This window comes from Sciurus carolinensis, chromosome 16, assembly GCF_902686445.1.
Source record: "Sciurus carolinensis chromosome 16, mSciCar1.2, whole genome shotgun sequence".
Classification (NCBI taxonomy): Eukaryota; Metazoa; Chordata; class Mammalia; order Rodentia; family Sciuridae; genus Sciurus; species Sciurus carolinensis.
The window spans coordinates 60,045,310-60,068,163 of record NC_062228.1 but is presented as its reverse complement, the minus strand read 5'-3'; the positions used below and the strand labels follow the sequence as shown (position 1 = coordinate 60,068,163).

Below are 22,854 nucleotides of genomic sequence, written 5' to 3'. Positions count from 1 at the left end.
AAAGGAAAGGAAATATGGAATGAATTTTAACAAAATCATGTTAGATACATATAAAAATGTACCAAAGAAAATTTCACCTTTATGTATATGTAGAAAGTACCAATCAAAATTACATAAAGGAGGTACACATAATTATAAATACTATATATAATTATAATGCTCTAATAAAAAAATAAATTTTAAAAAGTAATTCATCTCAGCTGGGCACAGTGGCACACACCTGTAATCCTAGCAGCTTGGGAGGCTGAGGCCAGAGGATCACGAGTTCAAAGCCAGCCTCAGCAAAAGCTAGGCACTAAGCAACTCGATGAGACCCTGTCTCCAAATAAAATACAAAATAGGGCTGGGGATGTGGCTCAGTGGTCAAGTGCCCCTGAGTTCAATCCCTGGCACCCCTCCTTTCTTCTCAAAGGAGGAGTCCATTTCACCCCTCAAAATGAGATGCTCTCTTAGCCATAAGCCATCGTGTTCTCTTGAACCAGTCAACCGGTACCCATTTCACCCATGCAGACAGTCACACCCTCTAACTAGATCAGCTGGAACGTGAAGATACCAATTACGGAAGACCCAGCTAATGCAGTGCTCCTCCCAGGGACTGGACTTTTTGTTTGTTCACCTCTGTGACTTCAGCTCCCAGGACAGGTCTAGGTACAGAGGAAGCATGTGTCAAATACCTGTTGAGTGAACACGCTGACTCAGGGAAGGCTCTCACTGCACAGTCCCTCCACAGCAGTTCCACAGGTTTCGTGAAATTTCTGGTTTCAGTGATTCCCTCACATTTGTCTGGGAAAAGTGGGACGATGTGTGTGTCCTGCATCCAGTACCAACCCTTTCCCTTCAACCATCTCGTAGGTTTTTTCATTCATGACAACATGCAAGATGCTGATTTAAAAATTCACTCTACTTATCTCCTCCACTTAAGTGAACGCAGACTCCCTTCACTCATTTAATTTACAAAACAGCAATTGGTACCTATGTGTTTGGGTACTTAACATCACATGTGCCTCTGTGATAACACAACACTGAGGAAGGATGAGTCTGTCACCCTTTCCCAGTCTCAGCATTTTGTCATTGCTCTCAGCACATAATTTTCAGCCATTTAGTGAACTAGAAACTTCTGCTCAACCCTTTCCCAAATAGAATGAATTGAGCCTTTCCCTATGGATTTTCTGTAACATAAAATAAGACATAATTGATCACTGGAGGCACAACCACATCCACTGCATTGGTGAGGTCTCTCTCCTGTGTGAATCCCATGCTGTCCCCTGAGGGTATACACCTGGCCACTGGCTGTCCCACAAGGAACAGGTTCCTGTTAGCAAGGAGTCCACTGATGTCCACTGCTGTCTGAGGGGCCACAGAAGACACCTGTGTAGTCAGCATGCTAACAGGGTTTTTCTCCTGGTGGGCATCACGAGTATGGAATGAGCTGTCTCCCTCTGCAGGGATTTCCACCTTGCCTGAATCTCCCGGTTTTCCCCTTGTGTGTATTCTCTTGTGTTTAACCAGACAAGACATGTATGCAAAAGCCTTCCCACACTCGCTGCAGCCATAGGGCCTCTCTCCCGTGTGAGTTCTTTGATGGACAATGAGCTTTTGCCTTGTGGTGAAGGCTTTCCCACACTCACTGCATTCAAAGGGCTTCTCTCCTGTGTGAATTCTCTGATGCTTGATGAGCCCTGACCTCTGTGAACAGGACTTTCCACATTCGCTGCACACAAAGGGAGTCTTCCCTGTGTGAAATCGCTGATGAGCTATGAGGCAGGTCTTCTGAATGAAGCCTTTTCCACATTCGCCACACGTGTAAGGCTTCTCGCCCGTGTGAATCCGCTGATGAACAATGAGGTTTCCTTTCTGGATGAAACCCTTTCCACATTCACTGCATATATAGGGCTTCTCTCCAGTATGAGTCTTCTGGTGTATGTTGAGCCGTGATTTCTTGAGAAAGGCTTTGCCACACTCAGTGCATCTGTAAGGTTTTTCACCTGTGTGGGTTCTGTGGTGTTCAGTGAGCATGAACTTCCTGGAGAAGGCTTTTCCACACAGATGACATCTATGGGGCTTCTCTCCAGTGTGGATGATCTGGTGATCAGTCAGCCAAGACTTTTTGATGAAAGTTTTCCCACATTCGCTGCATATATGAGGTTTCTCTACTTTTTGAGTTTTCTGAGGCTTGGGACAAGTGAACTGAGTTTTAGTGATGAGTTTTCCACTTGCAGGGAATTTAATCCCAGTATGAAGTTGTTCACAAGTAACATGGAGAAAGGATTCCCCATTTCTAGAAATCTCAGCAGAGTTCTTTATTTCACATTGTCTGCTCTGGTCAACCAAAGCTAAGTTTGGTTTCATACTTTCTTCATGAAAATTAAATATACCAAGGTTTTGCCTTAATAGAAACGGAGCTCTGTGCTGATGAACAGAATTTCCAAAGGCACTATGTTCATACCACCATACCATCCTGTTCACCTTGCTTTCATTCTCTAAGGGTTTTAGCAGATGATCGTCAATTTTCCAAACTTCTATGAAAGAAAAGAACAGTGGGTTTTCTATCACCTTGATCTGGAATAAAAGCATTTTAAGAAAATACCTTGATGTGAGGTCTCTCTGTAATGACTATGCTATCAAAAGTGTAAACACAACTTGGTTGCCTGGGTACTGGGAGAAAACAATTTCATGAACAAACCAAAAGTTAATGATGAATACAAGGTTAGATAATTCATAAAAAAATACAGATGTGGATGCTTTCTAAACAAGGCCTTTCGAAACATGGAGACACTATTAAATATAACCAAATAACTGTGAGTAGAGACAAGAGGCTGGAGGGAGAGACCCATCCGTTCTACAGATCCTGCTGAATGACCACTGTGTGCCAGGTTCAGTGTCAGTGCTGGGGGTTCACAAACACATTCCTGTGTCCACAGAGCCTGCACCAATGTTGGGTAAAATACTTAAAATAGCAAAACATGGGAGCAGCCGAAGACTGTACGAGGTGTTGGAAGGAGCAGTGCGGACGGAGAGAAGTGCAAGTCATCAGGTAAGACAGAGCTTACAGGGGGTCACTGCTGCTGCAGCAGCACGTGGAGAGTAAAGCAAAGCAGGAATCAGGGAATAGTCTCGGACTTGAAGCCCCAAGTCGTAATGCCTTTTAAACAGAGAAATCACTGAAGCACAGAATGGGTGGAACAGTAGCATGTCAACTTGAAGGTGACCACTACATGGGGATTCTGAAGGATCTATAAACCTTGGAAAAAAAGCCTTGACTAGAGAGATGGATTTGGGAAAACTGTAGTAAATAAACAGAACAGGACAAGATCACCTTCAGAGAACACATGAATTCAAAAATGATGAAGACACAGGGCCAGGCTGCAATCATTCTACATGTAGAGTTTGGAAACTAGGGAAAGTCCCCTGGAGGAAACCAGGCTGCTCATCACAGCAGGGAACAGGGAGCACACTGGTCACTGAACAAGCAGCCAAGGGGCAAGTCAGATTCTTCCATACTTGCCCTATTGCTGGGACAGATCCTGGGGTGCTGTCCCTAATACTCACCTTCCTCCTAGCAACACCTTCAAAACCAGCTTTCTCAAAGTGCTGCCTCACATTCACTGGAAACTCTCCTCCCACTGTCTTAGCTGTGACACTTTAGTCTATTCACACAGAAAGAGGGCTGGGGTGTGGCTCAGTGGAAGAAGAGGCTCCTGGGTGCAGTCCCTAGTGCCACACACAGTGGCCCTTAGGGACCATCACATGGGGAAGGGGAGCAGGCTGCACTAGCAGGACCTGCAGCCCTCTCTTCACGCTGCTTCTGCACAGGTAGAGGCCTCCTGCCTCAGCCTTCCCAAGCCCTCAACCTGCCACTAACACAGCATCATCCCACAACTGCCCTGGTGTCGGCTGGCTTCAGTCACAGGTCTGAATGGACTGCCTCTTTCTGAATCATGGTCATGGCAGTTTTACATCAACTTGACCTGACACAGCACAGGATTCTTAACCTGAGAAGAAAAGGAAAGCTAGGAAAATATAGAACAGGAAACCTGCAGTCTACAACTCCATCATCAATTAGAACAATACGATCTGCAATAGTCAGTCTAGCAATAAAGGTTATGCTACTGTGAAAATGGACCCATAGTTCCATTGCCAGCAGGACACTAGAGAACTTCCAGTCTGAGTCTGACCTCTTGTGCTCTCTCAGCCCACTTCACTAGGTACTCACCTAATCCCTTTTTCTTTCATTTTCTGGTCCTGGGGAAGAAACCCAGGGGTGCTCTATCACAGGTACATCCCCAGCCCTTTTTATTTTTCAATACAGAATCTCACTAGGTTATCCAGCCTGCCTCCAACTTGGGATCCTCCTTCCTCTACCTTCTGAGTAGCTAGGATTACAGGCCTGTGCCACCACACCGGGCCTCACTTAATTTCTAACTGCCCCAGGCTCTTCTTTTTCTTATGGCTTTCCTTCTCCCTTAGGAAGATTTCTTAAGTAGAGAATTTCTTCTCCAGGCCTGGCCTCTCCCTGAACAACTTGGGCACAATCAAATGCAGCAGAGGGCTCCACTTGGACACTGTCAAACATGTCTATCTTACAATCTTCTAAATTCCCCAACCCAACTCTCCTTCTCCTCGTTATCTGCACCACAGTAAAAAGGAGCGCCACTTTTCTTGTTCTTCATGCCCAACCTGGTCAGCACCATTCTTTCTCTTTTATTCCCTTGCCCTAAGATTCAGGTAGATGGCTCAGTGGTGAACTCCACCTGCCTCTATAAGCAGACCCATATCTGATCAGCACCCACTCCTCCTCCAAGTCAGCAGCCTGCTAGCTTCTACCTCTCTCAGCTCAATAGCGCTTCATTCGAGAGTTGATTCTCTTCCTAAAAGAGCAGCCCAGCCCTACGTGTTCTGTCCCATAGCTCTGCCTTATTTTATTTCTCCACTTCTTGGAATAAAAGTGGTTCATCTACTGTTTCTTTTTCCTTGCTGATGTTATCCCCAGCATACATGGAGCTACCAAAAGATCATTTTCAAAGGAAGGAATCAAGGAAGTAAACACATATGAAACACACTGGGGAGAATCTGCAACATGGAAGTCTATGATACCCTATCAAAAAGATGACTGAAAGAAGAACTTCAGTGTCTTGTGACAGATGACACGGTTAATGGGAACTTGGTGTCATCAGAATTAAGATGGGGAAGAAAACAAAAGCGAATATGATGGTAAGACCCAAAGTGAACTAGAAGCAAGCTCAGAATTAGTGAAAATACAAAAGAATCACACTGAAGACAGTAAGTTAGCACCTGGTTCAGGCTGGACCTGTGAGTGCAACTTATGAAAAATATCTTTTCTAGATGGGCCCACAGTTCACACCATAAATCCCAGCTACGTGGGAGGCTGAGGCAAGAGGATCATAAGTTCACAGTCAGACTGAGCAACTTAACAAGACCATGCCTCAAAAAAAAAAAAAAAAAAACTTAAATAAATCAAATAAAAAGGGCTGGGATGTGGCTCAGTGGTAAAGCACCCCTGGATTCAATCCCCAGTACCAACAAATAAACAAACAAATGAAAGAAAGAAAGAAAGAGAAAGACAGAAAAAAAGAAAGAAAGAAAGAATTTTTTTCTAGTTAGAAATTCTCCATGAACAGCAGAGATCTTTCATTAAAGAACCACAGGTAGAGGACATATGAAGTAATGTGTGGACGGCTGGAACTTAGGATGCACAAAATAAAGGAGAAGCTAAACTCAAAGAGGGTTTTCTTGGGGATAAGATGATTCTCACTCTGCAGATAGTAGAAACTCTAGGTAGATTCAAGGTCCAGATCAGGAAATCAGAGAGAACTGGAAGTCTGTGCTAGATGACAACAGGGGACATCAGCTTGGAATCTGCTCTGGGAACAAAAGAATCTTAATTCATTAGAGTGAAGGAGATTTTAAGGGATGAGGACAGATAAGAAAATAGAGCATCTTGAGACCTCCAAGTTAGGAGAGACTCAGGGCCAAGGCATCCTGAGGGTAGCACCCCCATGAGGCGAGAGACCCACCATCAGAAGGTAGGGAGGATTCAGAGTATTCTCTTTGGAGAAGGGCCTGGAAGGTGCAATTTCATAGCACAGGAACTGGAAGTGTATGAAGAAGGAAATATTAGGGATTGTGAGAAGAAAATTATGCCAACAAACTCCAGGACATAGGTTAATAAGGAGCAATCAGATTTCAGAGGAGGCAGAGAGTATGATTTTCTCTAAATCTTTCCAAAGAGAAAGGTCTGCGAGGCAGATGTGGGAGGGGCTGCTCATCCTGCCTTCCCAGGCTGGCTCTGCCACTTACCTGAACCTTTTGCACCATGGATTTCACCTTCCACTGTCCATGGTTCTCCTCCTAGCATCTTGGAGAGGGCACCTGGCTTGGTGGCTTGACACCCTGTTCATGGGAAATGACAGAGTCTTAGGCTCATCCAATTGGGCTGTGACCTATCAACAGGGGATGAAGTTCTATTTTAGGAAGGATGTAGTTTACATCTGCAAAGCAAAGGCTTTGCCCTCAGAAGGGAGCACAACACACCCTCTTATCTGGGGCCAGAGAGGAACTGAGAATCCACCCTTGAGACACCACAGGCCCTAGAAGGCTCTCAGATGCTGAGAAAGGGAAGGCACAGAACGGCACCCTCTGAGCTGCACAGAGCAGCCGTCCTCACCCACTGACACCAGGTTGCTATAGTTCTCCAACATCACGTCCCGGTACAGGTCCTTCTGAGCAGGGCCCAGGAGCTGCCACTCCTCCTGGGTGAAGACCACAGCCACATCCTCCAGTGTCAGCAACTCCTGTTAATGAGGCGACTTTCCTTGTGATAACACGGAATATTAGTTTTTCTGCTCACTTTCACTTCATAGGCTCCATCTATCCGCCTAGCTGTTGGTGGTATTTAATACACTACAGTATAAAATGCTAATAAAATAGTCTGTAATTATACATCCAGTCATCATCTTTTCATCCAGTGAGAAGTTTCTACAATGGATAGTAGTTAAATCTTCTTGCGAACCTAGAAACATTACCTTTACAAATTACATATATACAATCATGGATAGCTTAATAACTGGTTTATGTTCTTAAGCAAAGAGTCCTTAGGCAATTTCCTCTTGGTGCAAACATCACTGAGCATACTTAAACAACCTGAGGCAGCTATGACATCACAAGGCAATATAATCTTATGGGGCCCCAGTGGTATATGCAGCCCATCATTGACCTAAATGTCATTATATAGGCCCAACTGGGCCTTCCATAGTTCTGACTGACCCACTATAAATCTGGGTACTGAGGTTTGAACCCAGGGGTACTTAACCACTGAACCATATTCCCAGTCCTTTACGGGTTTTGAGCAAAAGTTCCCCTAAGTTGCTGAGGCTGGCCTGGAGCTTGCAATCTTCCTGCCTCAGTCTCCCAAATTGCTGGGATTGGGTGCATGCATCACCACACCCTGCTTATTCATGTTTTTAGGGAAGCTTCATTACCTAGGCGTGGCTGATGAAAAGATTAAGTTAGTCACCAACACTCCACTCCTCTGGGAGAATGAGATGGGGGTGGAGCTGAAGGTTCCACCCTCCATTCACTGGTTGGTTCCCCAGGCAACCAGCCTCTCTTTAGGAGCTTTCCAAGTCACCTCATTAACATAAACTCAGGTTAAAAATAACACCTACATTCTCCAGAGCTGTTCCAAGAGCCAAGGACAAATAAATATAACAAGAGAGACTCCTGTTATTCTTATCATTAAAGAAATTACAATGGTTTTAGGATCTCTGACCAGGAGTCAAAGCCAAAAAGTAAAATATATATTTTTTATCATAGTGTGATAGTGACAGTGGCTTGGAGCTAACACTTACTACAATGCCCATAAAACGGGATGGCCAGTCACTCTGAACAGCAGTGAGAAATATCCATTAAAATGTAGAATGAGCACTTTCATCAAGTGACCTGTCTGTAGCCATCTTCAGAAATACTGACATACCTTCACAAAAGGCACTATCAGGGAGGTGCTCAGCCTGTAATAACAGCTACCTAAACATCTAACAGCAGAACAGCTAAATCATGGCATACGCAGCACCTGGAGGACAGTGCAGCCAGTCAAAAAGCTGTTCGGGCTGGCATGTACTGACACATAAAAGGCAAAAATAGTAGCTATTAGAAGTACGATTTCTTCTAAAATGACAAAAATAACAAGAAATCACATTTACAATGAGAACAATCTGTAGGAAGCAGATTAAAATGAGACCCAGTCCATTCTGGAGGAGATCAGAGTGTACTGCTCCTAGCAGTAGAGAAAATGACCTGTTTTTCTACTCAAAATCAGTGCACGCCATGCAAATTAAAATGCTTCTCTTGTGATGGCTGCCAGAGATAACAAGTGCAAGCTGAGAGCCCATGTAACATACAAGACCCTCCTCCGGTCATATGACATCCCACAATTATTAATTTGTGTGCATCCTAGGAACACTATTTCCCTTATACTGCTTTGCCTAATGTTGAATTGAAGGCTAAATGTAAGCTGGGGTGGGGGCGCACCTGCAGTCTCATCCCCAGCTTCTTGGGAGGCTGATGTAGAAGAATCACTTAACCCCAGGAGTTTGGTGTCAGTGTAGACAACATAGTGAGACAGCCGTGTCAAAAACCAAGGAAGTTTGGCACAGTGAACACACACCTTAATCCCAGCAACTTGGGAGCCTGAGGCAGGAGGGCTGCAAGCTCAAGACAATTCTCAGAAACTTGGTACGACCCTGTCTCAAAAAACAAAAAGGGCTTTGGGGTGTAGCTCAGTGGTAGAGCGCTCCTGGGTTCAATTACCAGTACTGCATACACACAACTGAAAATAATAATGATGATGATGATGATGATGATTATATTCCTTTCCAGATCCTACTTTTTAAATCTATACTTTTCAGATTAACTGAGCTGATTTTTTTACAAGCTTCTACAAATCCATTAGGGAACAAAGGAAAAGAAAGATGAGAACAAACCAAGTCAGTTACCTGGGACTGGATCATTTTCTTCGGTTCTCAGAAAACAGCTGGCCACTGGAATGCTCTCCCTTGGTGTCTTCAGGACCAGCTCTAAATGCTTATTCAGAAAACTCAGTTTTCAATCAAAGGTGTCCTCAGAAATGCTAACGCTGCAATCTTGTAACTTCCTCCTTCATGTAATCGTTTTGGTTCTGAGAAGTCAGGACCTGTGGTTTGAAAAGAAAACTCCATTTGATGGTACATTTCCTCTGGGTCTGGTACTGTAGCTGCCCAGGCACTCATCTTAGCACCAAGCCCCCGAACTGCTAACTGTCCCTGTATCTGATTTTGTATCTGGCCAATGAAGCCTCAGATTCTGAATGTGGTAGAGCTATGTCTTTACTATATGAGATTTAAGTAGGATGACTGCGAAAGTAGGTGGGGAATGAGACCCACCTCAGCACTCGTCTCAGGAGTAAGCGAGTTCAGATATCCCAGCTATCCACTGGAGCTGGGAGAGAAGGCTGAAATCCAGCTTAGGACACACAAAAACCATTCTGTAGTCAACTGCCAACCTCAGTGGGAGTGGCAAACCAATACCACTTTCAGAAAATGATTTAGGAGGTTCTATCAATTAGAGTATGGAAAAAATATCTTAAACAGGTTACATAAAGCAAATGATGTCATACACACCCTACACAGCAAAACTTCTGAGGTATACACCTTTAGATATCTATTGCCTACCTCTCCCTAAATAAAGGTACATTTGAATCAGAAGGTATTCACAAAAATTCTCATAGCAGTATTATGCATAACAATCCAAACTGTGAGTAATACAAATGTAATTAAGTAGTACGAAAAACTTTATTCAAATAATGGATCAAGACAAAAACTACAACCTGCGAGAACAGTTTTTACATTTTTACTTATTTTTTATTGGTTCTTTTTAGTTATACATGACAATAGAATCCACTTTGAAATAATTGTAAAAGCATGGAATATATCTTGTTCTAATTCAGTCTCCAGTACCTCCTTTCCCTTCTCTCCCAACACCCCCTGTGGTTTTTACATTTTAAAAACTTGTAAAATAAAAACAAAAATGCATATACAAATGACCTTATATAAACTGCAAGTCCCAAAATACTAAGTTTGCCTTTCCCTCACTATAGAACAAGGAAAATAGACCTATGTGCAACGACTTGAGACTCACCAATAGTGAGAAAAACCCTAGTGTGCACACACAAAAATATGCACCATGCCACTGATACACAGTTCAAAGTATGCAATACTTTGATGCAATACAATGATGAGGAATGATTAATTATACTCTAATTTACAAGTTATTAAGGAAATCTGAGAAGTGCTCACTATAGTAATTACCCGTGGAGGAGGAATGAAAAAGGCCCACAGAACACCACTGAGGTGCTGGCAATGGTCTATTTCTCCGTGTGGAAAACGATTGCTTACACATGTATGCTTTTGTGATCATTAAATTGTACATTTTTAAAATACAAATTTAAGAAAAATAACCAACAAAAAGTTCAATACCAAAAACTTGCCTGAAAAGATCATAAAATATATAAATCTGTAAAGACCAAAAGAGAAAGAGAAAAATTATAAGGAATTCATGGGAAACATGACTCAGGTCGTTTTTGTCTTGAAAGAACACTACCAACATTTTTATGTCATTAAATTTGAAATCCTGGATGAATTCACTATTCTATGATCCTACCTCCGGGGACAATGTTAACTCCAGACAATAAAGCGAGTGAATTTTATGTGTAGGCAACAAAAAAAGAAAGCGCACAACCACCTTATTTTTCCACTCTGTCCTGGAGGGTTGAGCGAGCCAAAGCAACATAAAAATAAATATAAACATAACAAAGTAGGAAAAAAATTAAAGTTATTTTCAGACATCATCATCATCACCAACATGAACAGGAACTGGAACTACCGTGACCTGGTGAGACCAAGCGAGAACTGCTAATCAACTGCCATGTGGTGGTCATCTGGCCAGGTCACTAACTGACAAGGCTGTTAGCGAAGCGGGAAGAGTGATGGCCAGGCAGGAGGGCAGCAGAGTCCACTACCGTGTCAGGAGGCGAGTGCTGAACCTGGCAAACATTTTCTGCAAAGGAACAAACGTTGCATGACACATGCTGCGCTCCGCAGACCTCAGGCCTCCACCACCGCCACTCGGCCCTGCCCCTGAGCTCCGAAGCGGCGGGACGGCAGCTGCACGACTGGTGGTCCGCGGAGAGCTGCCCCAGGGTTCGCCGCCGCCCGCTTTCCATCCGCGCCGGGCTGCAGCCGAGCTGGCACTCACCCCGAGCACCCGGCAGGGCTCCCGGGCCGCCCCACACCCCTAACAATCCGCAGCCCGACCGCCGGCGCATTCCGCCTCCAAGGCCACCGCCCCGGCACGCGGGCACCCGCAGCAGAAGGGCTCCACGACGCCCCGGCACGGGACCGCGACCCGGAGCAGCGGGTCACAGCCCCAACGGCCGCGCGCCAGCGCCTCTACCTCGCCGCCCTCCCACAAGAAGCCCTGGCTGTCCCGCTCCGCAGGCCGCCCTCGCCCCGCAAGGCCTCCAAGGGGACAAGACGTCCAGGAACAAAACCACACACCGACCTGACTTTATATTATAGAGATCTACCTCAAGGCTGCACTTACGCGACCGGCTTCTACTTCAGGACCTCAGCCCAGCGTCCCTCCGCCTACGGCGGCCGAGACGGGTGTGAAGCCTTCCAAGGCGCACCCACAGAACGGAGTTCCGGCCTTCCCAGTGGGCAAAATGGCGGCGCCCAGACGGCCGTGGGCCCGCGGGAGCCGCCATGTTTGAACACTGACGTACAGGAGACCCAGCGACCTCGCTGGAAGTAGGCGCCTTGAACGGCCAGGAAACCAAGAAGCCATGATATTGCCTCATTTCCTGGCACTGGGATACTTGCAGAAAATGTGTAGAATGAAAATGGGTAAATATCCAGAGACTCGAGCTTCACCGGGCAAATTCCAGGCAGACTGAATTGCGTCCAGCGGGCTATGAATAGTATAATCCGCGGCCTTCGCCGGCCACCGTTTCTAAAGGAAAAACACTTTTTTGACTGGTAGGGTTCGAGCGCCTGTGCGCAGAGCCGCCTCTGGAAAGGGAACCGCAACAGCGCTACACGGACACCCGGGAGAGCTTGCAGGAAGCGGTTTTAAGAACAAACAGGTCTGGCAGAGCTGGCGCAGCGCCTGCGTCGGACCCCTCAGCCCGGGAGAAGAGGGCTGCGGGGAGCCCGCCGGGGTGCAGGAGCCCGGGGAGCCCGCCGGGGTGCGAAGGGCCAGGAGCCCGGGGGAGTCGGGTCCAGAGTGATTCCACACAAGTGCCAAAGAATGCATGAGAACGGACTTTCCAGCAATGTTGTTGGGATACTCGGATATCTATACCCCCAAAAACTGAAGTAAAAGCATTACTTAAAGCATACAAAAAAAAAGTAAGCCAAAATGGGACATAACTGAATTTAAGAGGTAACAGTTTAGATGGCATACGACTATAATTCCAGCTACTAAGGAGACCGAGGCAGGAAGAGAACAAGTTTGAGGCCAGCTTGGCAACTTGATCCTATTTCAAAATAAAATTAAAAGGGCTGAGAATATAGTTCAGTGTTAGAGCATAAGGCTCAGGATTCAATCCCGAGCAATACAAAGGGGAAAAAAAACGGCTAAAGTTTAAAGAGGCAATAACCTTCAACTGGGTTAGCTCTGAGGCAAGACACTACCGCCTGAGCCATGAAATTAATAAATAGGACATTGTTAAAAGACCTTTTGTGCTTTTAAGCACATTTAAGAAAGTGAAAAAAGCAACCACAGATTGGGAGTAAATATTAACACGTTTCCATCTGACAAACCACCATCGAATTACTCTTTTGATGGGGATCATGAGTTTTCCAAAAATTGGATTCTCTTGAGTAGGGCAACATTATAAACGTCAATTTACGTACATGAGTTATACATGTAAGATCTAAAGTGTAACTGTCACAGACAAGATGTCTGAGGAGTTACTGGAGAGCAGGGGAAACCTGACAGGACCATCAAGGTTCACTTGTGCTGAAAAGAACTTCAGCACACCAGTCAAAGGCTGGGGGTTTATTAGGGAAATAGATACATGTTCAAGGAAGAATGAGAGATGCCATTGCAGTAAAGCAAGGAATAAGCATTCAAGGGAAAGTGCAGGCCATCTCCAAAGAGACTGCAGCCCCTTGATGTGAGGTGCTGATATTCAGAAGAACCTTGCCAGGGACTGGACTAGAGGTGGAGCCAGGTTGGAGCTGCCCTCATGTTAGGAGGGCAAGGGTCAAGGGCACAATTGTTCATGGGTGCTTTCTGCACTACTGGTTTAGAGTCCTACTCAGGTTTGAGGATGGAGCAGGGTAGGCACATTTGATCTGAGTGGAACTGGAAGAGGTGACAATTCTAAAAATGAGAAGATGGTGATGCAGTTCTATGTACATGCCATTCCATGTGATGACACCCAAGCCAGTCTCCTGTCAATAAGACTGTCAATAAAGGCCCTGTCCGTTCCACCTGAGGCCTAGACGTGTGATCAAAATGATCTAGGCCACTCAAGTCAGGTCAAGACAGCACAAACCAAGCAAGGAATCCACCCTTCAACCTGCACAGCTGAACTATACTAAACGTTCCTTATCTGCAGCCATTAAGTTTTTTGTTAGCCAAGTGAAGTTTATATAGGTGGCAAATACCAACTTTTATGAATATAAATATGCAAATGCAGGTTAATTATATAAACCATAGGACATTTCATAAAAATAATCTGCAAGACTTAATATGGAATTTCAACATACATTAGTGAGGGTGATATGAATAGAAAAACCAGAGCATTCTACAAAATAACTGTGCACAGTACAAATCTACTATATACACATATATATGTATGTATACACGCACACACACACACAAACACAAATTCAAAATTCTCAACATGACAATTAATTTGCTTTTCTCTTAGGTTTGAGACCTGAGAAAGCTATCAAAGGTTGGCATATTTCTATTTCAATCAGTTCTCAATCATGTGAATTTGTTATCTCCAGTTGAACTTGAAACTCAGCTATGTTTCTCCCACAGGCGGCCTTCCTTTCCCTTCTGTTACCCAGTGCCCCCAACTCCACCACCATTCTGCACTCTACACAGTGCATCATGTGATGGAAGCCTGCATCTGCCCAGCCCGTATAATGTGACTCCACTTGCATACTATACAAGATGAAAAAATACTTAGGTCTTGAATGGAAAAAAAATTTTAAAACTTGCAAATAAACAGTAAAGAATCATTAATAATGAACAGACGCTTCACAGAAGATCTACAAGCAATCAACAAACATGAGAAAATGTTCACCATCTTTAGTAATAAGAGAAATGCAAATCAAAACTACACTAAGATTCCATCTCACCCCAATTTGAATGGTGATTATCAAGAATACAAGCAACAATAGGTGTTGGAGAGGATGTGGGGAGAAAGGTACACTCATACATTGCTGGTAGGGCTGCAAATTAGTGCAGCCACTCTGGAAAGCAGTGTGGAGATTCCTTAGAAAACTTGGAATGGACCCACCATTTGACCCAGCTATCCCACTCGTCCCTCGGCCTATACCCAAAAGACTTAAAATCAGCATACTACAGAGATAACAGCCACATCAATGTTCATAGTTGCTCAATTCACAATAGCCAGACTGTGGACCAACCTAGATGTCCTTCAATTGATGAATGGATAAAGAAACTGTGATATATATATACAATGGAATATTACTCAGCTATAAAGAATAATAAAATTATGGCATTTGCAGGCAAATGGATGAAACTGGAGAATATCATGCTAAGTGAGATAAGCCAATCTCAAAAAACCAAAGGATCTCACTGATAAGCGGATGATGACACAAAATGGGGGGTGGGAGGGGGGCAAGAATGGAGGAAGGAGGGACTGTATAGAGGGAAAAGAGGGGTGGGAGGGGTGGGGGGGAAGGAAAAAATAACAGAATGAATCAAACATCATTACCCTATGTAAATGTATGATTCCGCAAATGGTATGCTGTTACTCCATGTACAAACAGAAACAACATGTACCCCATTTGTGTACAATAAAAATAAAAAAGAATCATTAATACTCAGAAAACAAAGCAGTCAATAAAATGAATTGAGTTTTAATGATAGAAATAGCAGTGACTTCAAAGTCAATGATAAGTATATTCAAAGACCTAAAGAAAACCATGTTGAAAGGTTTAAAGGAAAGTAAGAGAACAATGGCCTGATAGAGAATCTTGGTAAGACTGAAAATGTAATATAAAATCTGACAGAAATGTTGGTGCTGAAACAATGCATGAAAAACTTATATTAATAGGTTCACCAGTGGATAGCAATGTAAGAAATGATGAGTGTACTTAAAAAAACAAAGAAATTATCAAATACAAATAAAAATAAAAATATTAAAGGAAAATGAAGAATCTTAAATGTGTGAGACATCAAATGCACCAAACTATTTGAAATGAAAGCCAAAGGAGGAAAGAGGAAAAAGGAGGAAGAAGGAATATATGAATAATGAGAAAATACAGGATTATATGGGAACTTCCTAAACCTGGCAAAAAGCAAAACTATAGCTAACATATTTAAATGGTGAAAAACTTTGCTTCTGTGCCAAAACATGGCAAAAAATGTTCACTCTCACTGTTCTTATCAAAGGAAAGGTAAACACTGCAACAGCAGTCTACAAAACTAAACGAGTTTAGCAGTGTGACCAGGTACAAGTTCAACACACATATGAAACCAATTATGAACACAGGAACATTTACAATGACTATAAATTATACCTTCGAGTAAACTTCTCATACAACATACAGGATGTGTACACTATAAACTAAAAAGCACTTTTTTTTAAAAAGCAAGGCATATTAATCAAATGGCAAGACAGAATGTTCTAGGTCAGAAGACTCAATGATAAAAATGTCAGATCAACCCACTTTGACTTAACACGTTGAATGCAATTTCAATAAAACAGGAAAAAATTATATATACACCAGCATATTGTTTTATACCAGCATATTTTAAAATTTATATGGAAAGGCAAAGAAACTAGAATAAATAAAACTTTTTAAAGTAAATTAAAGTCAGAAGAATATGACTACTGGGTTTTATGACTATCATCACTACAGTGATTATTGGTGAAGCTACAAATTCATCAATGGAATAGAGTCACAAAGTAGGCAAAATATAACAGTTTTTACAAATGTGCAAGGTCAATTTAATGAAAGAAGTAATTTTGAAAGTAATGTTGGACCAACTGGACAATCAGGCAAAGAAAATGAAATTAACCCTCAACCCCTATCCAAAAACTAACTCCAAATGGATCATAGTTGTAAATATTAAAAGCAAAAGTACATTTGTAAAGTGTAGGAGAAAATAATCATGATACAGACTAGGTAAGGAATTCTTAGATATGACACCAAAATTATAACTCATAAAAGAAAAAATGGTAACTTGGATTTAATAGTTAAAATATATTCCTCTGAGGAAAAAGATACACCACATTTGGAAAATATTTTTAAGTGATATGTCCAAGAAAACTGTATCCAGCATATACTTAAAAACCTCTCTAAATGTCATACTAAGGAAAGAAACATTCCAACTAAAAAAAAGACAAATGATTTGAGTAAACACTTCATCAAAGATACCTGGAAGACAGACAAGCACATGAAAAAATAACATCAAAACCCATTACAGGAGCTGGGCACGGTGGCACACACCTGTACTCCCAGTGACCTGGCAAAGGCAAGAGGATATCAAGTTCAAGGCCAGACTGGGCAGCTTAGCAATACCATATCTCAACATAAAAAGGACTAGGGATGGAGCTTGGTGGCAGGACACTTACCTAGCATGTGCAGGGCTCTAGGTTCACTCCCCACTACCACCAAAACACAAAAGCAAGCAACAAAGAACCATCAGAAAATCACAAATGAAGGCCACAATGAGACAGCACTACTTACAGAATACAATGACTAAAACAACACATGTGGCAATCAAGTGAAAGAACAAGGAGCTAAAACACCCATACATTCCCAACGTGAAGTGGGACAGCCACTGTGGAAAACAGTTCAGCAGTATAAAGTTGATACTTACTATGGGACCCAAAGATCAAACTCTTCATAATCATCTTAGAGAAATGAAAAGTTGTACTCACACAAATACTTGGTACAAGAATGTGGCATTTTTATTTGTATTAGCAAAATATCTGGCAAAAACCCTAATGTCCTTAGTGGGCAAATAGCCGAACAAACTGTTGTATATCCATATTGCACATTACTTAACAGCAAAAAGAACCACCAGGATGGGACTTGCTTAAAGCCAAATACTCAAATCTCAAAAAGGTACGTGATGTACACTCATTTGCATAACATTGCACAAATGAAAAAATTATAATATGAACAAATCTTATCACCAAAGGTGAGGGTTGAAAGCCGAGCATGATGGTACATCCCTCTAATGCCAACTATTCAGAACACCAAACTGGCTGGATCACAAGTTTTGAGGCCCAGTCTGGGCAACTCAGCAAGACCATGTCTCAAAATCAAAAAGGGCTGGGATATAGCCCAGTACTACTGCACTCAACTAGTACAAGTGAGGCCCTGGGTTTGGTCCTCACTACCTTCACCCTACCCAAAAAGTAAAAAGTTGGGAAAGTAGCATGGAGGAGTCTGTTGATGTGACTATGTTCTTGGTTGTTGTGGCTACATAAATCTATATATAAAATGTTTCTAAATTTAAAAACAAAGTAAAACATGTCAAAACTGACGACACCAAATAAATTCTATTAGTCAAGAGTGTGATAATAATTTCATGTATCTGATAATGAACCGTGGTTATGTAAGATGTTATCTTTGGGAGAGGCTGGGTTAAGGGCATTCAAGAACCCTGGATTATTTTGGTAAGATTTTGTGAACTTAAATTTGTTTCTGAATAAAATTTATAAAAATTTTGTATTTTTTTTTTCTTGTACTTGGAATTGAACCCAGGAGCACTTTACCACTGAGCAACATCTGCAGTCCTTTTTTTGAGACAGTGTCTCAATGTATTGCTGACACTGATCTCAGTCCTAATCTTCCTGCCTCAGCCTCCCATGTCACTGGGATTACAGGTGTATACCACCATGCCTGACTTTATATCGATTTCATACATTGCCTACTACTAAACTTTTATTAATAGTTTCCTCTGTGAAGTATTTCAAGTATTCTTAGAATCAAAGAAATGGAAAAGCTTATCACATAATGAAACGAGACAAGCACCAAACACACCTGGCATTGGGAAGAACTCCCGTAACTTCACATCAATGGCAATGCAAGGAGAAACATGGCTCAAGGTATCCTGTCCCTAAATGCACATCAGGCGTATAGTGTTTAGGACGAACTTGTGACACAAACGCCTCATTCATTTTGCCAGGGCATCTTTCCCTCATTAACTTCTCTGATATTTTACTGAAGGTTCTCCACATTGAATCTATTCACAAACTTGCTTGATTTCCTGCCACAGGAAAGCATTTCTCTAGTGTCAACACTCTCAATCTATTGTCTTAATTTCTGGGCAAAGTCTTTCCCATGTTTATCGTATTTCTATCAGCTGATATTTCAACCAGAGTCTATGGTAATTTTTTGGTATCTTTTCTTCAGCATTGGGGAATGAACCCAGGGAGATGGGGTTTACCTTACCACTAAAGGTCTCCCTAGTCTGTCACATTTGTGCGATTTTTCTGAGTATACACTTTTTAGCCATTATATAATGTCCTGAAATACTTTATGAAGGCTGATTGTGTACAGTTGCCTCATATATTTTAATATGGAACATGAGGTAATTGATCCCCAAGTGCACCACCATATGCTCTACATCTTATTATTCTTTGTATATATTTTCTCAAAGGACTACAACTAGCAACAGACTTCTGCAGTATAACTACCTGTGGATTCTCTTGTGTTTAACAAGGATTGACAAGTGGGCAAAAGCTTTTCCGCAATCACTACACCCATAGGGCCTCTCTCCTGTATGTTTTCTGTGATGAACATTAAGCCCTGACTTCGTAGTGAAGGCTTTCCCACATTCACTACACTGATAGGGTTTCTCTCCTGTGTGAATTCTTTGATGGGTAATGAGATCATTTTTGCGCAAAGAGAATTTTCCACATTCCGTACATGCAAAGGAAGTCTTTCCGGAGTGAAATCTCTGATGCTGGATGAGGCATGTCTTCTTCCTGAAGGCTTTACCACACTCATTGCATATGTGTGGCTTCTCTCCAGTGTGAGTTTGCTGATGTATGCCTAGAGTACTCTTCATGGTGAAGCTCTTCCCACACTCACCACATATGTACGGCTTCTCACCAGTGTGAATCCGCTGATGGGCAACAAGCATGCTTTTCCCAGTTAAGCCTTTGCCGCATTCACTGCATATGTAGGGCTTCTCCCCTGTGTGAGTGCGCCGATGTACATTGAGGTGACTCTTTTCCGTAAAGCCCTTTCCACATTCACTGCATTTATAAGGCTTCTCTCCTGTGTGAGTTCGCTGATGTCCTATCAGTCGGATCTTTGCAGGGAAACCTTTCCCACATTCATTGCACACATAGGGTTTTTCTCCTGTGTGAGTTCGCTGATGAACAGTCAGGCGGCTCTTCACAGTGAAGCCCTTCCCACAGTCACTGCACACATATGGCTTCTCTGCAGTATGAGTTCGCTGATGTACAATGAGGTCACTCTTCATGGTGAAGCCTTTTCGACACTCCGTGCATACATAGGGTTTCTCTCCTGTATGTGTTCGCTGATGCCTGATGAGAGGGCTCTTCAAGGTGAAGCCTTTTCCACATTCATTGCATGTATATGGTTTCTCTCCTGTGTGAGTTCGCTGATGTACAATGAGACAGTGCTTCATGGAAAAGCCTTTTCCACATTCACTGCATGTAAACAATTTCTCTTCTGTATGAGTTAGCTGATGTGTGATAAGACTATTCTTCAAGGTAAAGCCTTTCCCACATTTATTGCATATGAAGGGTTTCTCACCAGTATGAGTCCAACTATGTGCAATAAGACGCCTCTTCTCAATGAATCCTTTTCCACATTCACTACATATATAAGGTTTCTCTCCTGTATGAGTTTTCTGATGAGCAGTGAGACTGAACTTTGTAGAGAAGGATTTCCCACATATGCCACACCCATGGGGTTTCTCTCCCGTATGAGTTCGCTGATAATAAACAAGTCGACACACTTTAATGAAGGCTTTCCCACATTCACTACAATTATAAGCTTTCTCTCCCATATGAGTTTTCTGATGCACACTGAGCTGTGATTTCCTGAAGAAGGACCTATCACATTTGGTACATTCATACTGTTTCAGCCCTGTGTGATTTCTCTGATGTTCTGTTAGCTGGAACTTTCTGGAGAAGGTTTTCCCACATGTACACTTATAAGGTTTCTCTCCTGTATGAACTCTCTGATGATTGATAAACTGAGACATCTTGATGAAGACCTTCCCACTCTCACTGCAATCATGGGTTTTCTCTATGTTGTGAGTTCTCTGTCGCTTAATGACCAGGGCCATATTGGTAGGTTTTGCATTTAAAGGAAATCTAATTTCATAAAACTGTTCATGGTTTGCATGGATAAGGGATTTCCCATATTCATTAATCTCAGTCAATTTCTTTAGGTCAAAACTTCTGTTCTGGTTTTCAAAACTTAAAGTTGATTTTAAAGGTTTTTCACAATTTTGCTTTAGTGGGAAATGACCTTTGCTCTGATTAACAATATTTCTGAATGCTTTGTGTTCATGGACCTGCTCCAGACTCTTCTGAATGCTTTGATTTTTCAAGTGATGTTGCAGAGGATCAACAACTTTTCTGATTTCTAGGAAAGACAAGAATAGTGAATCATTTCATCATCTTCCTCTGGAATAAAACTGTTAAAAAAATGTTTTGGTGTGGTGTGACTCTTTAATGATAACCCTGTATAAAAATAAAAAGTTTTGTACATAAATGTTCCTATCTCCTGTATATATTGGTAAAACAATAATATACACATATTAGAAAGTAAAAGCAGTAAGTGTACAAATGTAGATGATTTGTGATATATATAGATTTGACTACTTTCTAAATAAATCTTTACAAAATGTACAAATAGTAAAGTATCAACAAGGTCACTTTTAGCAGGAACCCCAAAATCTGACAAGACACCATCAGACCTTGTAAGTTGGAAACATACCAGAACATACAGGGCCATATTCATTTATTCAACAATTAATTTGCTGAACAGCTATGTGTGAGTTGCTGTGTTTGTGTTTCAAATATACAAATATATTCCTTGGTTTCATGGAAGTTTAGTTCTAATTATGGGAAAATTTAAAAGGAGGCAAAGAAATCAAAAATGTAATTGTAATCCGCAAAATATTATGAAGATATACAGCAGGTAGAGGAAATCAGAATATAGTTAAAGGAAGAAAAGTCAAAGTTTACTAATAGGTCCAATGGGAGGAATGGAAAGAGTTTGGTAAATGAAATTAAGGGCCAATAATTACTCTGCAAATCACATGGCTTCAGCTACCAGGTTAGGAGGAAAGCCTCATGAGGAAACAAGAAATATTATTGAAGTCTGAAATGAAGGGAAAATCTAGTATACATTAAGAAACAAAGTCAGATGACTTACTATACATTCAATATAAAAATGGAGAAACTGGTTGAATACATAAATACTGAAAAAGGTTTTATCTGAAAATAGCAATGTGGATATCATCAACCTATACAAAATTATTCAAAGAAATTACTGGATAAGATTGTATTCAGAAACAAGCTGAAAAAGAGAAGGTATGTTTGCATAAGCCCTACAATTTAGACATTCCAATATGTACAGTTCTGAAATTTGTTAAGCCCACCAAAAATAAACCAAATACTGACTACTGTGATCAGTTGAACCTCTGGAGATCCAAATATACAGAATTAATACCCAACAGTGACAAGCAGCGAGATCCTCTAGCAGGGTGCAGTGGCATTTGCCTGTAATCCCAGTAACTCGGGAAAGAGGATACCTAGGCCTGGGCAACTCAGCAAAACCCTATCTCAAGACAAAATAAAAGGCAGGGAATATAGCTCAGAGGTAGAGCATCCCTTGGGTTCAATCCCCCGTAACGTAGGGAAGAGAGGATTGAAATCCCCTTGAAAACTACTAAAAGAGTAGATAAAAAGTGTTCTCACCACAGAATTAAATCAGCATCTTTGTTTTGGTGGTGGTGGTTTAGAGATTGAACCCAGAGCCTTGCACATGCTAGGCAAGTGCTCTGCCACTAAGTTACATCACCAATCCCCAATCTCAAACTTGCTGGGTCATATTTTCCTACGTTGCTACAGAAATAAGCAATGACGTATAGTTAAGTGTTCACAGGCATGGGTTATTCCATCACGACACACTCCACAGAAGCACTGACCTTGACTGGCTCCTGAAAGACAACCAAGTCCCTGGAATATCTGCCTAACAAGTGTCTTTTTATGCCTGAGGCCTTGGGTCACACCAGATACTTTAATGCTGGCAATGTAATGTATGTTGGACACCTGTTTGTGTATGCTGAGGTTTTGGACCCAACTGTATCATTTTGATTCCCAGTGATTACTCTATATGTGAGTGAACTTCCCTGGTAGGTAACACTTCATATGTGCTGTCAAAGACTGTTACTAGAAAAATTCAGCACTGTTTGCAGAAATTCACTAAAAGAAGATGACTGAAAGCTTACACCAAATTTAATTTTTTGTTTTGTTTTTTATTTGATTTTGTAGAACCCAAAGTTTCACGTGTGCCAGGCAAATGC

General features: G+C 42.0%; 1 protein-coding gene across 11 annotated transcripts in view; it reads right to left on the bottom strand.

The window, feature by feature from the left end:
* Positions 1-273: 273 nt before the first annotated feature.
* LOC124966019 (zinc finger protein 615-like) overlaps positions 274-22,854 on the bottom strand; it is a 40,021-nt gene continuing 17,440 nt past the window's right edge. Inside the window, exons 1-6 of one of the 11 annotated variants that reach the window (XM_047527097.1) lie at positions 11,656-11,728; positions 9,438-11,109; positions 9,012-9,208; positions 6,686-6,812; positions 6,319-6,411; positions 274-2,519 (exon numbers count right to left, since the gene is read on the bottom strand). In XM_047527097.1, the coding sequence (XP_047383053.1) occupies positions 1,159-2,519; positions 6,319-6,411; positions 6,686-6,812; positions 9,012-9,026 (1,596 nt within the window). In that variant the 5' untranslated portion in view covers positions 9,027-9,208; positions 9,438-11,109; positions 11,656-11,728 and the 3' untranslated portion in view covers positions 274-1,158. The other 10 variants (XM_047527098.1, XM_047527100.1, XM_047527099.1 and 7 more) reach the window with 10 other exon arrangements.